Source organism: Pseudorca crassidens, chromosome 5, assembly GCF_039906515.1.
Source record: "Pseudorca crassidens isolate mPseCra1 chromosome 5, mPseCra1.hap1, whole genome shotgun sequence".
In the NCBI taxonomy this organism is placed as follows: Eukaryota; Metazoa; Chordata; class Mammalia; order Artiodactyla; family Delphinidae; genus Pseudorca; species Pseudorca crassidens.
The window spans coordinates 84,130,191-84,144,180 of NC_090300.1; the positions used below are offsets into that span (position 1 = coordinate 84,130,191).

At 45.1% G+C, this 13,990-nt stretch overlaps 1 protein-coding gene across 6 annotated transcripts; it reads right to left on the minus strand.

Annotated features, from left to right (window-relative positions):
* Positions 1-668: 668 nt before the first annotated feature.
* On the minus strand, positions 669-11,576 carry ADPRH (ADP-ribosylarginine hydrolase). 6 transcript variants are annotated; one of them, XM_067738794.1, is made up of 7 exons: positions 11,187-11,290; positions 10,245-10,414; positions 9,505-9,538; positions 8,103-8,428; positions 6,012-6,372; positions 4,344-4,650; positions 669-1,962 (listed from the first exon to the last, which is right to left on the minus strand). In XM_067738794.1, exons 2-7 carry the CDS (start codon positions 10,345-10,347, stop codon positions 1,798-1,800), a joined length of 1,296 nt encoding a protein of 431 aa, XP_067594895.1. In that variant the 5' UTR covers positions 10,348-10,414; positions 11,187-11,290; the 3' UTR covers positions 669-1,797. The 6 variants fall into 6 exon arrangements, with proteins under 6 accessions (XP_067594895.1, XP_067594898.1, XP_067594897.1 ...); XM_067738797.1 differs by lacking the exons at positions 10,245-10,414; positions 11,187-11,290 and adding an exon at positions 11,506-11,576; XM_067738796.1 differs by lacking the exon at positions 10,245-10,414.
* Positions 11,577-13,990: the final 2,414 nt, after the last annotated feature.

Genomic DNA, 13,990 nt, shown 5'->3' on the forward strand with positions numbered 1-13,990 from the left:
GAAGGCAGCAGAACTGCTCTAGGAGACCTCCCTTCCCCACCTCCCCTAGCCGAAAATCAGCCGTTTGAAGGAAAAATCACAAGAATCCTAAGTTCTATGGGGGGTTTCCCATCCCTTCCTGAAAGGGAAGGAAAGGTGGTGCTCTACCTCACCCTCACAACAAAGCCAAATGAGGGGGGCTACCAGCCGAGAGTGAGGGTGACCACATGAAGGTGACAGTGGCATCTGCTACCAAGTCGGCTGTCTGCTAGGCAGCCTGATCCGTCCTCCTGATCTGTCCTATTTGAGATGGATGGGGGAAATGTAGACAGCAGCAGGTGGGGCAGGCTGCACTCTCAGTGGTGGATGTGACCGGGAAGGATGAGTTTCCCTTGGGTTGAGTAGAGCCCTCAGAAGACAACTGGCTTGACCCTTTCCCATCAGGGCTCCACTGGTGAGGGTGGTCTAGGGCAACACTGGAGAGGGACAGGGAACCCCAAGAGAGGGAGGCAAGGAATGAAAGAGGCATCCATGTCTCCATTTCTCCTCTAAGTCCTCTGGGCCCGGGACTGACTATGGTGGGGAGAAAGGAGGACATGACATTAAAGTGTTAGAATTGATCAAACCGGACTGGGATTCCTACTTCTGGGTATATACCCAAAGGAAATGAAAACAGGGTAACAAAGAGATATCTGTGTCCCATGTTTATCGCAGCATTATTCATGATAGCCAAGATATGGACACAACTCAAGGGGCTGTCAACTGATGAATGGATAAAGAAGATGTAGTACATATATACAATGGAATATTATTCAGCTATGAGAAATCCTGCCATTCGTTGACAACATCAGTGGACCTTAGGGCATTATGCTAAGTGAAATCAGCCACAGAGAAAGATAGATATTACACGACATTACTTATATGTGGAAGCTAAAAAAAAAAAAAAGTCAAACTCATAGAAACAGAGTAGAAAATTGGTTGCCAGGGGCTGGTTGGGGGAAGCAGTGGTAGTGAGGGAAATAGAGAGAGGTTGGTAAAAGGGTACAAACTTTCAGCTATAAGCTGAATAAGGTCTGAGGATCTGATGTAAACCATGGTGACTATAGTTAATAACACTATATTGTGTAATTGAAATTTGCTAAGAGAGCAGAACTTAAATGCTCTCACCAAAAAAAGATAAACATGTGAGGTGATGGATATGTTAATTAACTAGATGAAGGGAAACCTTTCACAATGTATATATTAAATCACCACAAATGTACACTTTAAATATCTTACAATTTTACATGTCATTTATACCTCAGTAAAGCTGAAATTTTAAAAAACTAGACTGGGATGGACTGGATTGGGTTTTTAATACCCACCACCATACCCCCATCCCAAGACCAAAAAGTTGATGCTAGGGGCAGGAAAAGCAGCTTCAATGCAGTATGTATGAAGGCAGTAGCTAGAGAAAAAGAAAATCATTCCATGTTTGCTTCTCACTAAATTCAGACCATTCACCAAACCAGTTACAGAGGTAAAACACATCATGCTTCAGAATCCACTTGTTAAAATACTTTTCTTCCCTTTTCTATATTGTAACGTTTAAGCATCTCAGTTCTGCTGTTTGGGCAGTGCTAACTGAATTCTAGTTCTCCACCTTAAAACTTCAGGGTCTCCTGATTATTGGTAAAAGAAACCCCAGCAAGACCAGGAAAAGATGTTTCCTCTTCTCCTACAGCTGCAGAAAAGCACACACTATTCTGCACTATAATGTCAGTTTTTATCAAAAACTGGGAAATTACAGTCACGAGAGGCTCCATCTTAATCTTCTGTTCAAGAATCTTGTGTAGGGCTTCCCTGGTGGCGCAGTGGTTGAGAGTTCACCTGCCGATGCAGGGGACACAGGTTCGTGCCCCGGTCCGGGAAGATCCCACATGCCGTGGAGCGGCTGGGCCTGTGAGCCATGGCCACTGAGCTAGCGCGTCCGGAGCCTGTGGTCTGCAACAGGAGAGGCCACAACAGTGAGAGGCCCGCATACCGCAAAAAAAAAAAAAAAAAAAAAGAATCTTGTGTAAAAATGTATGTACTGACTGCTTTCTATTATTCTGAAACTGTCCTCAAAATATTTCTACAAAGAAGTCTTCTTTTACACCTGAATTTAAGACACCTGAATCTAAGAGGTTATTACCATATTCTGTAAATTGTAAATCCCCACCCCTAAAGTCTGCAATTCTGATTGTCCTGCTGAAGAATCTGCTGTCCTAGTTGTAATATTTAAAACACGTCTGTTTTCTGAAATATATAAATACACATCAGAGCTTTTTTTTTTAACATCTTTATCGGGGTATAATTGCTTTACAATGGTGTGTTAGTTTCTGCTTTATAACAAAATGAATCAGTTATACATATACATATGTTCCTATATCTCTTCCCTCTTGCGTCTCCCTCCCTCCCACCTTCCTTATCCCACCCCTCCAGGCGGTCACAAAGCACAGAGCTGATCTCCCTGTGCTATGCGGCTGCTTCCCACTAGCTATCTACCTTACGTTTGGTAGTGTATATATGTCCACGCCATTCTCTCACTTCGTCCCGGCTCACATCAGAGTTTTTTGAACCAGAAAAAGAGCTTTGGAATTTTCTTCTCTCTTTACGTATAAAAGAATAATAAACCTCATGCCTTTGCTGGAGTCCTGCTTCAAATACAGAGTTGAGAGCTTTTTCTCATTTAAGTCAGCACACAGGCCTGGTTAAAGCATCACACCTCTATCTCTCTCAGGCCGGCACAGGTCACTCCTGACAATCATGAAGCAGAGGGCATCCGAAACAGATGAGACACTGCGTGTTGAAAGCATTCACATCAACACAAATTGATGAACTTCCAAAGTAAATACTGAATCTCTCTAATGGGCCAGACGGGGAGGCCACAAAAAGAATAAGACACAAGCCCTCACAAGTAGCCTGAGATAGTCCCCAGAAGACACACAGTCACCACACAACAGGATCAGTGTGGTGAGAGGGCTAGAGACAGAAGGCTGTGGGTGTAGTGAGGAGCCTGAACGGTCAGAGCAGGTTTCATCTAGGAGATGCTACCTGAGCTGGGGCTCGAAAGGGGAAGAGGAGAGGGAAGAGCACCGAGGAATGAAGAAAGGGGGTGAGTATTCATTGTACATGATTAGAAGTGCAGCATGATCAATTTGCTCTTTGTAAAGATCACTCTGGAGGGCGATGAGGAAGGCAGTACTGCAATTTGAGGCACCAGATAGGAGGCTAATAAACAACATTCATTTAATATACACTGATTAAGTATCTCCTGTGTGCCCAGGCACCAGGCTAGGTTCTGTCTAGAGGAGAATAAAGGCAAGCAAATAGGCAACAACAAACTGGCACCATGTCAACTGCCATGCCCAGGAAATGAGAGGGCGCAGCTAGGAGCAGCCTCTCCTCAGACTTGAGTAGCTTGGATTGCAGAAATCCAGCTGAAACATACTTGGTGCAAAAAGGTAAAAGAATAACAGATTTGAAGGATATTTAGGAGGTAGAACCAACCAGCAGATGCTATTGGGACCCCACATATACCCCTCACTGTTCCCATGCGCCATACAGCTTGCCACTGCAAACATCTCTGAGACTTTACCTGAGGACACTCGTGTTTGGCTAGCGCAAGAGGCAGGCCAGGAAGCACCAGGGAGTTAGCACGCCTGGGAGTGGTCCTCCACCAACATCAGATAAAAGTCGGTGGGACAACTCTGAGTGCCTTACGCAGAGGACCCAGACGGACCGATTCCCAACTGCCCACATTGGTAACATGCTCATTAATGCACCTTGTCCTGGCTCCCCCACCTTCCCAGCCTCACTTCCCCATTCTCCTAACAGTGCTTCCTGGAATCACCCCCCAAATAAACTACTTGCACTCAAATCCTTGTCTCAGAGTCCACTTTGGGGAACCCACCCTAAAACAAACAGAAAAAAACTTAGTGAAAGATCAGATGGTAAAAATGAAGACTCAATATGAGGCTATGAGATTTCTAATTTGGGAGATGCTGATGCCATCAACTGACATAAAGACTCTTCAGGATAGGAAGAGGGGTAGATTTGGGGTGGGGGGCGAGGACAGAATAAGTTTGGAAAGACTGACCTTCAGGTACCCAAGGGACTGTTATCTCAAAATTCCCTGAGTACAAGGTTAAGACTCTTGACTTTGAAAAAAGTGAAACTGAGCAGAAAAGGGACTACACAAGAGGAGAAACCACCAGAAATGAATGTCACTTCTCCCTAAAGGGGAGTTACGTATCTTCCTTTGACCTAAGAGAATACAAAGCCCTAGCTATCTCTTCCAGCCGGTTTCTGTATTCTAGCTTCTCATAGTTGAAGGGACTCACTCCTTTAAGACCATACATCGCTCCCCACCAACAGCCAGCAATGGCAGCTGTAGAATCACTGTCTCCACCGTGGAAAAAGGCTCGGTGGGCAAGCTCCTCCCAGGAGTCTCCTGCAGCCAGGATGGCATCGTAGGCAATCATGGGGGCATCATGTCCACTGCTGCCGCCCCAGCCAGAGTAGCTCACGGAGGTGTAGAACTGATCCCTCTCCTTCACATCAAAAGGCTTGGGGAAGGTAGGGGCTGATCTGCCATCCCAAATCCCTCTGAGTTTTAGGTACTTTTTCCATTGGTCTTGGAAGTAAGACCTGTAGGAAGGAAAAAAATCTACAGTCAATTGAAAAAATAAAGTCAAAAGCCATTAGGAAAGGTACCAGATAGATGTGTGAGCAGGGAAAGCTCCAAGATGACTTCAACTTCTGGTACTAAAATCATATGATATAAAAAAATCAAAATGAGCTCTAAGTGACATTCATTCAATAAATTTTTGCTAAGGAATGATGTCAATAAGGCATTGATACCTGTTGCTACATAAAGAAGATATACAGCAAGTTAAAGGTGAGAAATAAAGGTTTGTTTTTCCTGAGTTGAGAATCATGGCAAGTGTCAACTTTCAAGGGTGAACTTTATGTATTTAGCCTGTCATTATATATTTTATTATTTACTTTATATTATTTTCTTAACAAAAATTGTACATATTCAAGGCTGTATGACATGATGATTTGATATACATATACATAATGAAATGATCACTACCATCAACCTAATTAACACATCATCTCCTTATACGGTTACTATTTTTTTTTAAGAGAGAACTTTGGAACATCATGACCATGGGTGATTTCATTAGAAAGCCTCAGTAAGCGGGCCACTCACTGTTGTGGTCTCTCCCATTGTGGAGCACAGGCTCCGGACGCACAGGCTCAGCGGCCATGGCTCACGGGCCCAGCTGCTCCACGGCATGTGGGATCTTCCTGGACCGCGGCAGGAACCCGTGTCCCCTGCATCAGCAGGCAGACTCTCAACCACTGCACCACCAGGGAAGCCCTGGACCTTTTTATTCTAAGAAAGGGAACGTGAAATGAATTCAAGAAAAGGGGAAGATGTGGCCTTACCACTTATTAATTAGCTGGTGGAAAAACCTATCTCTAGATAATTTTAGCCAAGGATTTCACAGTATTGAGTGTCAAGACAACACTGAAAAAACAAGTTCCAGGAAATAAGCAGGGAAGTTCATCTCAGTAAAGAATAGCCATAGGGACTTCCCTGGTGGTCCAGTGGTTAAGACTCTGTGCTTCCACTGCAGGGGGCATGGGTTCGATCCCTGGTCAGGGAACTGAGATTCTGCATGCCACGTGGTGTGGCCAGAAAAAAAAAAAGAACAGCCACAAAAACTATAGAGAACAGGATCTCTACGCATGAGGGAAGCAATGTAGCTGCCTTACTCCCTGAGGTCTTCACTTGGCGACCTGGTGGCCACCACCACTGGGACTGTACTTGAAATCCTTAGCAGGTGGGTGGGGAGGCAGCTGGATGCGGTGGACGACAGAACTGGATGGTGAGAACCAGGATGGTTGCTATGATCTATGAGCTTTAGGCATACACATGCACGCATGTGCACACACGGGTTCAACAACCTTCTAGCAGGAACGTGCAGCTACAAACTTACCAGTGTTGAAGATTCTGCTCCACGAAGTAGCCTGATTGGACAATGTACTTTTTAGCTTCCGGTAGCAGCTCCATCAGTCCTTTTCCCCACTGCTGGGGAGGCTTGCCGTTCACAGCATAGGCTGTAAAAAGAGCAGACACGAGGGCTCCCAGGAAGCCTGTGGGATGGTGGTGGGTCATCCGGCCACTCTCGACGCTCACCTGGATCAGGGTGTCCAGCTGGCTGTGGTGAGGGAACCGGAGACCGATGCACATGGCCCGCACGGCAGCCCCGCAGCCACCCTCATGGCTGTTAAAGGGAATCCTCCAGCCATCAGCTTTGTCTGGCTCCAGCAGCATGGCGTTCTGCATTGAGGCGCCCCCTGGGGAGAGTCCGGTATGGGGTCAGTGTACCCCAAAGCGAAGCCCCCGCAGGATGAGAGAACCAAGCCCCATCTCCAGCTTTCCTTGATGGAAAGGGAAAGCGAAAAAGTATGATGATGAATGTCCCCAAACTCCAAACCCCAAATCCCAGAGCAACATTGTGCCTTACTTACACCAGAGTACTTATACTAGACGCCCCTAGGTTTATGGAGCGGGGAGCTTTTCATCAGGAGGTGTTATTGGCTGAATTGTATTCCCCAAAATTCATACGTTGAAGCCCTAACCCCTAGTACTTCGGAATGTGACTGTATTTGGAGATAGGGCAGAGATGATGAAGTTAAAGTGAGAATGTTAGGGTGGGCCCTAATTCAGTCTGATCAGTGTCCTAATAAGCAGAGGAAATTTGGAGACACAAAGAGACACCAGGAATGTGTGCTTTGAGAGGGCACAGCTAGAAGGAAACTGTCTGCAAGCCAAAGAGAAAGGTCTCCAGAAGAAATGAAACCGACACCTTGATCTCAGGCTTCTGGCTTCCAAAACAGTGAGAAAATAAATGTCCGTTGTTTAAGCCAGCCGGTCTGAGGTTATTTTGTTACAGCAGGTCAAGCTAACTAATACAGGAGGAGCTGGGGGAAAGGCGATTCACATCAGCTGGTGGCCCAAGTGGCTGTAAAAAGTTCCCAAAGTGAGCAGGAACCACTTGTGAGCAACCTGGAACCAGAAAAGGGGTCTCTACATGACCTTTTCCAGTCTTCTTTAAAAAGAAAAAAAATTTTCTTTATTAAAGAAAACTCAGAAGCTATAAATAAGTAAAACGAAAATAAGAAACTATAAATACCCCTATCACCCACATACAATGATTAACATCTTTGTGTATATTCTTCCAGACCTCTCCCAACAGAGATATACATATATACTTTTTTTTTTTACATATATACTTTTAATGAAAATGGGTTCAGAAATGAAATTGAGTTATTTATAGTGAGATGGATGGACCCAGAGTCTGTCATACAAAATGAAGTCAGAAAGAGAAAAACAAATACCGTATGCTAACACATATATATGGAATCTAAAAAAAAAAAAAAGGTTATGAAGAACCTAGGGGCAGGATGGGAATAAAGACGCAGACTTACTAGAGAATGGACTTGAGGACATGGGGAGGGGGAAGGGTAAGCTGGGACAAAGTGAGAGAGTGGCATGGACATATATACACTACCAAATGTAAAATAGATAGCTAGTGGGAAGCAGCCACATAGCACAGGGAGATCAGCTGGTGCTTTGTGACCACCTAGAGGGGTGGGATAGGGAGGGTGGGAGGGAGGGAGATGCAAGAGGGAAGAGATATGAGGATATATGTATATGTATAGCTGATTCACTTTGTTATAAAGCAGAAACTAACACACCATTGTAAAGCAATTATACTCCAATAAAGATGTTTAAAAAAAAAAGAAAGAAAATGGGTTCATAAGATAGTGTTTTGTAACCTAATTTTTTTTACTTAATATACAATATCTTTCCATATTGGTAAATAGTTATCTGCATAATTTAAATGGCTGCAGATGTGTCACCATAATTAAATAAATTACAGAACATTCAGGTTGTTTCTATTTCTGAAACAACTATAAAAACTAATGTCTCCTTGAAATTTAAATCTCATTCAATATTTTTAATGATTTCCTTGGGCCTGTTTATTCTCCACTTGCCCAGGACCTCCACTGGCTGCTCTCACCTGGTGCCCGGCCATTCATGTCTCCCATGCAGTTTTGGTAATGCTTAGCAAGGATGGAATACAGGTGAGCCAAGTCCGAGACTTTGCCAGCTTCCAGGAGAGCGTCTGCCGTGGCCAGATGCATCACCGTGTCATCACTGACTCTCCACCTCTCCACATCTATGGCATCCAAACCGCCAAGCTGGGCCAGCTGCCTGTGAATCTTTTCCCCATTCCGGAGGAACTCCCACTTCCCGTTGAAGTACCCCAAGGCATCTCCAGCTGCACTCAGCACCATGGCTGCCACATACTTCTTGATCAATTCCCCGCTCATGGTGAGGCTGTCTCTGGGGGAATATAAAGACACACAGAGGATGGGGAGAAAAAAAAAAAATCAGAAAAAATAATAGCCCTATCTACATTTTACTGAGCACTCACACCTTGCAGGCACAGTATTAAGGATATCTCATTTAATCCTCACAACTGCTCTATGGGGAGTGGAATAGGCCCATTTTACAGATGAGTAAATCAGCCACGCAGTATCAGAAATGTTATGTGACTTAGGTCACAGAGCTAATTAATGGCAGAGCTGGCATTCCAACTTAGATCCATCTGACTCCAAAGCCCACAATTTAACTACGATTCCATCTTTGCCTCTCCTTGGGTGGCAAGCCCATTAAATTCTGCAAGTCAAACCAAGCTTGTCATTTTCTCTTTTTGGTTTGAATTTGGCCTTGGAATGCATCCCTCCTTTACTTAAATATTAACACTTTCCATTGGTATCACAATGCACTGTTTGCAAAGCACCCACACATCCTGCCTCATAAGTAGGCCTGGATTACAGTATGCACTTCACAGATATTGCAGCACTATTTACAACAGCCAGGTCATGGAAGCAACCTAAATGCCCATCGACAGACAAATGGATAAAGAAGATGTGGTACATATACACAATGGAATATTACTCAGCCATAAAAGTGAAAGAAATTGGGTCATTTGTTGAGAGATGGATGGATCTAGAGACTGTCATACAGAGTGAAGTAAGTCAGAAAGAGAAAAACAAATATCGTATATTAACGCATATATGTGGAACCTAGAAAAATGGTACAGATGAACCAGTTTGCAGGGCAGAAATAGAGACACAGATGTAGAGAACAAACGCATGGACACCAAGTGGGGAAAGCAGCGGGGGGGTGGTGGTGGTGGTGTGATGAATTGGGCGATTGGGATTGACATGTATACACTGATGTGTATAAAACTGATGACTAATAAGAACCTGCTGTATAAAAAAATTAATAAAATTACAAAAAAAAAACCCCAGAAAGCATGGTCAGAGAGGGTAAATTCACAGAAGCAATAAATGGAGGCACTGGGACCCAAATCTTCTGATTCTGGGCCCTTGACTCAGCACAGACCTACTTACCTTGAGCAACCTCTTTGTGCTTCACCCTCCATACCTGTAAAGTGGTGGCAAAAACAGCAACAACCTCGTGGGTTTGTTATGAGGAATAAGTGAATTAATTTTTATAAAGCACCTAGAACAGTGCTTTGCACATAGTAAGCAGTATTTTTATTATTCATACACAACCAGGGAAAATGATTTTTCTATTAATTGAACTAGAAGACTGTACTTTCTCCCACAACCTTCCTTTCAACAGCAATATTTAAATTTTGTTTTCCTTCTAAATGATTGAGTTCTAGAGTCCTGGGGTCTCAGCGAACACTCTCTCCATGAATCTAATCCCCAGTAAAGTGCTGGTTTCCCTGTCGGTGCGTTTCCAGTTCCCCATTGTGCCCTATAGCCTGTAGCGTTCACCTCCAAAGCCCTCCACTGTCTGCTCCCACTCTATCAGCCACTCTACTTGCCCTGACTAGGAGAACACTTGCAAACGCTGGTGGGCCAGCTCATCCTCCCTCAGCTCAAGTTCTTTCCCCATCCAAGATGCCTTCCTCTCCTCCTCTTCCCTAAAATCTATTTACTCAGGGTTAAGTTCAAGTCATTGGGCTTCCAAGAGTCCTCCTCCAGCTGCACTGCTGTGGGCCAGGAAATACAGACTGGCAAGCACCTGAGAAAAATGATGACAGACTGAGCAGACCATTACTGAGTTACTGATCACGCTGAGTTAACTGGTTCCCAAAGGCTATTTGTAAAACATTACTTACATTTTATTTTATTTATTTTTTTTTTTCTGTACTCGGGCCTCTCACTGCTGTGGCCTCTCCCCTCGCGGAGCACAGGCTCCAGACGCGCAGGCTCAGCGGCCATGGCTCACGGGCCCAGCCGCTCCGCGGCATGTGGGATCTTCCCGGACCGGAGCACGAACCCGTGTCCCCTGCATCGGCAGGTGGACTCTCAACCACTGCGCCACCAGGGAAGCCCTACTTACATATTTTATTGTTTATAAATGATGGTTAGGAACTGGCGTTCTGGGCTGATAGTCCTGGCTCTGCCCAGAATCAGGTGTGTGATTGTGGACAAGCCACCCATCCTGGATCTCAACCTTCCCATGGTAAATTGGATTGCGGGGCAGGAGGGGAGCTAGCGAGGCAGCCTGGGCTCCTGTCTCTGCGCTGAGTGCTTCAGAGTCCAAGCTTAGTTGGCTTCTGAAGATCAATCTTTAACCCTCTATACCCTCTTCCAAAGTCCTCAGCTTCTTTTCTGTAATTCCTCTGGCTCCACCCGAAATGTGTTTTTATGAGTTTTGAGTGAGGCTAGGGGCGATGACCACCTCGTTCTGTGGGGAAATTTCCTTTAGCTTTGACACCGTACTGCTCTGGCCTCCCGCTCTCAGAACGCTGATATTCTCTAAACTCCTCTAACTTTTCCAGTTTATAGGCTCATTCCCGAACTATAAATTCACAACTGAGATCTGGGCAGCTGCTTCCCGGCAGTCCTCTGCTATTTTTTTTTGGGGGGGGGGGTGGGGAGCAGGCGAGTGGGGAACAGGTCCAGGCCCGACAAGGGGTGGGGGGTGGCCCCCGGGGCACCGCGGGGGAGGAGCGCGCGGGGGACGCGGGCGAGGAGGGTGGGGAGGAGGGGCGGGCGGCACTGGTCGCCGGCAGGCTAGGAGCGCGGGTGTGGGAGCCGACAGCGGGGACGGGTACCTGGTGGCCACGAGGCGGGCACGGCGCGCGGGCTCAGGGCGGGGCCGGGCGCGGGGAAGTCTGGGTGCGAGGAGGCCCAGGGCGGACCCTGCCGCGGCGCCCGCGGACCACGCCCAGGTTCAACGTAGCTGGACGAGTGCCGGGCGCAGCTTTCGGCTCGGGCGAGGAGCGCAGCCTTCTGCGCCCGAGCCGGGTGGCGGGACCCCCGTCACCGGCGCCCTCAGCTCCGGAGGGCGCCGGGGAGCACCAGGAGCCGCGAATTGGCGCTGCTCCGCTCCCCCCGCCCCCACACGCTTTTGAGAGACTGTTGGAGACTCACGTGTGACCCCGGGTTGACGCCTCGGCCTTTCCTCCAGTCCAGCTCCTCTGGGCAGTGAACAGCGTGTGGTCCCTGACTCGGAAAAGGGTGTTTAGTGTGTGCGCGGCCTTTGTCACGGTCTGGGCCCCTCACGCATAAAATGGGACAATAATAGTACCTACCTCTTAGGTTGGTTGTTAGAATTTAATTAATTTTAACTCTTGTCATTTGTTTGGTTGCAGAATAGAATTTTTTCATCCTGATAGCAAAGAAAAGCAAAGAAAAACTAAGAGTATTTTTGTCTGAATAAATATCATCTGAAAAATACTAGAATCACCATATGCAAGTATTCTATATACTTCTCAAGAATTTTGATTTGCTGTGCTTACCTTTCTCGCTACAGGCATTAAACACCTACTGTGTACCAGGTGGATGCTAGGTCCTGGCACAGACCTGCTCTCATGGACTGCACCCAGCTGAGTGATCTCATCTTAGCCTGTTGATTTGTTTGTTTTTTAATAAAATGTTCCTTTTTTATGATAAAAAAATAATGCATACTTCCAGTAGAAAAGTTGAGAAAACTTTTAGAAATCTCTCTTAAAAACACATCTCTCAGGGACTTCCCTGGTGGTGCAGTGCTTAAGAATCCACCTGCCCATGCAGGGGACACGGCTTGGAGCCCTGGTCCGGGAAGATCCCACACGCCAGGGAGCAACTACACCCGTGAGCCACAACTACTGAGCCCGCGTGCCGCAACTACTGAAGCCCACGCGCCTAGAGCCCGTGCTTCACAAGAGAAGCCACCACAGTAAGAAGCTCGCGCACCACAACAAAGAGTAGCCCCTGCTCGCCGCAACTAGAGAAAAGCCCACGTGCAGCAACAAAGACCCAACGCAGCCAAAACTAACTAACTAAATAAATAAATAAAAACTCTTATGTGTTCACAAAGATAAATGTTTCTGGATTTCTTTGCAGAATTGTTTCTCATAGCAGAAAATTGGAAATAACCTCAATCTCTGTTTAGAGTGGAGAGTGAGTTTCCTTCTCCTAAATTAGGGCATAATTATGAATAAATTATTCATAATTATGAATTATTTTAATTACCTTTCCAAAAAGGTAGACATTTAAATCAGTAGACTTTGGGTAAATAATCAGGCTCACAAGGAAAGAGCTTGGAGACATTTTGTTAAGTAAAAAAGTCAAGTTTTCGAGTGAGTAATATACATGGTCTATTTATGGAAGAAAAAAGCTGTGTGTGTGTGTGTGTGTGTGTGTGTGTGTGTGTAAAATGACTGAAAGAATACATGTCACATTGTTAGTAATGATTATAATTACCTCTCAGGAGGCTAATGGGAGGGTTTGCTGGGAGTAGGGAGAGAGAGAAGGGGAAATTTTTCACATTAAGAATTTTTCTTTTACATGTAGAAAGAAATTTTAGAAAGCACAGGAAAAAAACCACATTCCACCACTCAGATTTTAAATACTTACAATATTTTATGCACATTAAAAAAAATTGGATCATTTTGTATATACAATTTTATATCCTTTTTTTTTAACCACTGAGCTTCACATTGTAAGCATTTCTCTGTGTCATTTGTGACAGTATCATTACTATAATTGAATCCAAATGTTCAGATAAGGTAATGCCTCTAGGGTAAACTCCCTTTCACGTTGATACCAAGAAATATGAGGCTCTGATGTTCAGTTTCTCTCCAACCCATACCATGGCCAAGGCTAGTTCAACAGAAGGAAAACAGAAGCATAGATAACTGAAAAACAGGAGATTAAACAAATCTTTGCCACTTCGTGGGCCTGAATGTGTAAATACCATGCCACCATGCCTCATTAAGTCATGAGAGCTAAAATTAAAAAAAAAAAAGAGCTAACAGGAAATGGTTAATAGACAGGGCCCCTTGAACTCTGCAGCAAACACAAAATAACAAAACGTTTCAAAGGAAAAACAGACCACAGAATAGGACCACAATACACACCTGTTAAAATGATTTAAAGTGGGGAAAAAATGAAGTAGAGGCTTTTTAGAAGAAAGCTGGTCCAGGAGAAATAGGAAGCCCAAAGCGGCTGTTCACATACATATGCTGTATCATGAACTCACTTCAGAAGACTTAGTGAGCATCTGTGGTGGTTAATTTTATGTATCAACTTGGCTAGGAAATAGTACCCAGATATTTGGTCAAACATTTTCTAGATGTTTCTGTGAAGATATTTTTAAGCTGAGATTAACATTAAAATCAGTAGACGTGGAGCCAGCTGATTATCTTCCATGTAAGTGGCACTTAACCTATTCAGTTGAAGGCCTTAATAGAAAAGAGACGGCTCTCACCCAAGGAAGAAGAAATTCTACCAGCAGACTGTCTTCAGATGGAGCTGCTACTTCAACCCTTAACCTGCGTCTGCAGCCTGCTGGCCTAGCCTGCAGATTTTGGACTTGCCAACCTCCACAATCTCATGAGCTAATTCTTTAAAATCAATCTTTCCCTCTTTCCAT

What these genes read in the sequence shown, in the direction of transcription:
- ADPRH (XM_067738794.1), bottom strand. Translation starts at nt 10,347, where the DNA reads ATGGCCGCTGAGCCTGCGCGTCTGGAGCCTGTGCTCCGCGAGGGGAGA. An exon ending in CATGAATGGCCGGGCACCAG is followed by an intron (nt 6,373 to 8,102) that starts GTGAGAGCAGCC and finishes GACTCTCCCCAG; the next exon opens with GGGGCGCCTCAATGCAGAAC. An exon ending in GAGCAGAATCTTCAACACTG is followed by an intron (nt 4,651 to 6,011) that starts GTAAGTTTGTAG and finishes TCCTTCCTACAG; the next exon opens with GTCTTACTTCCAAGACCAAT.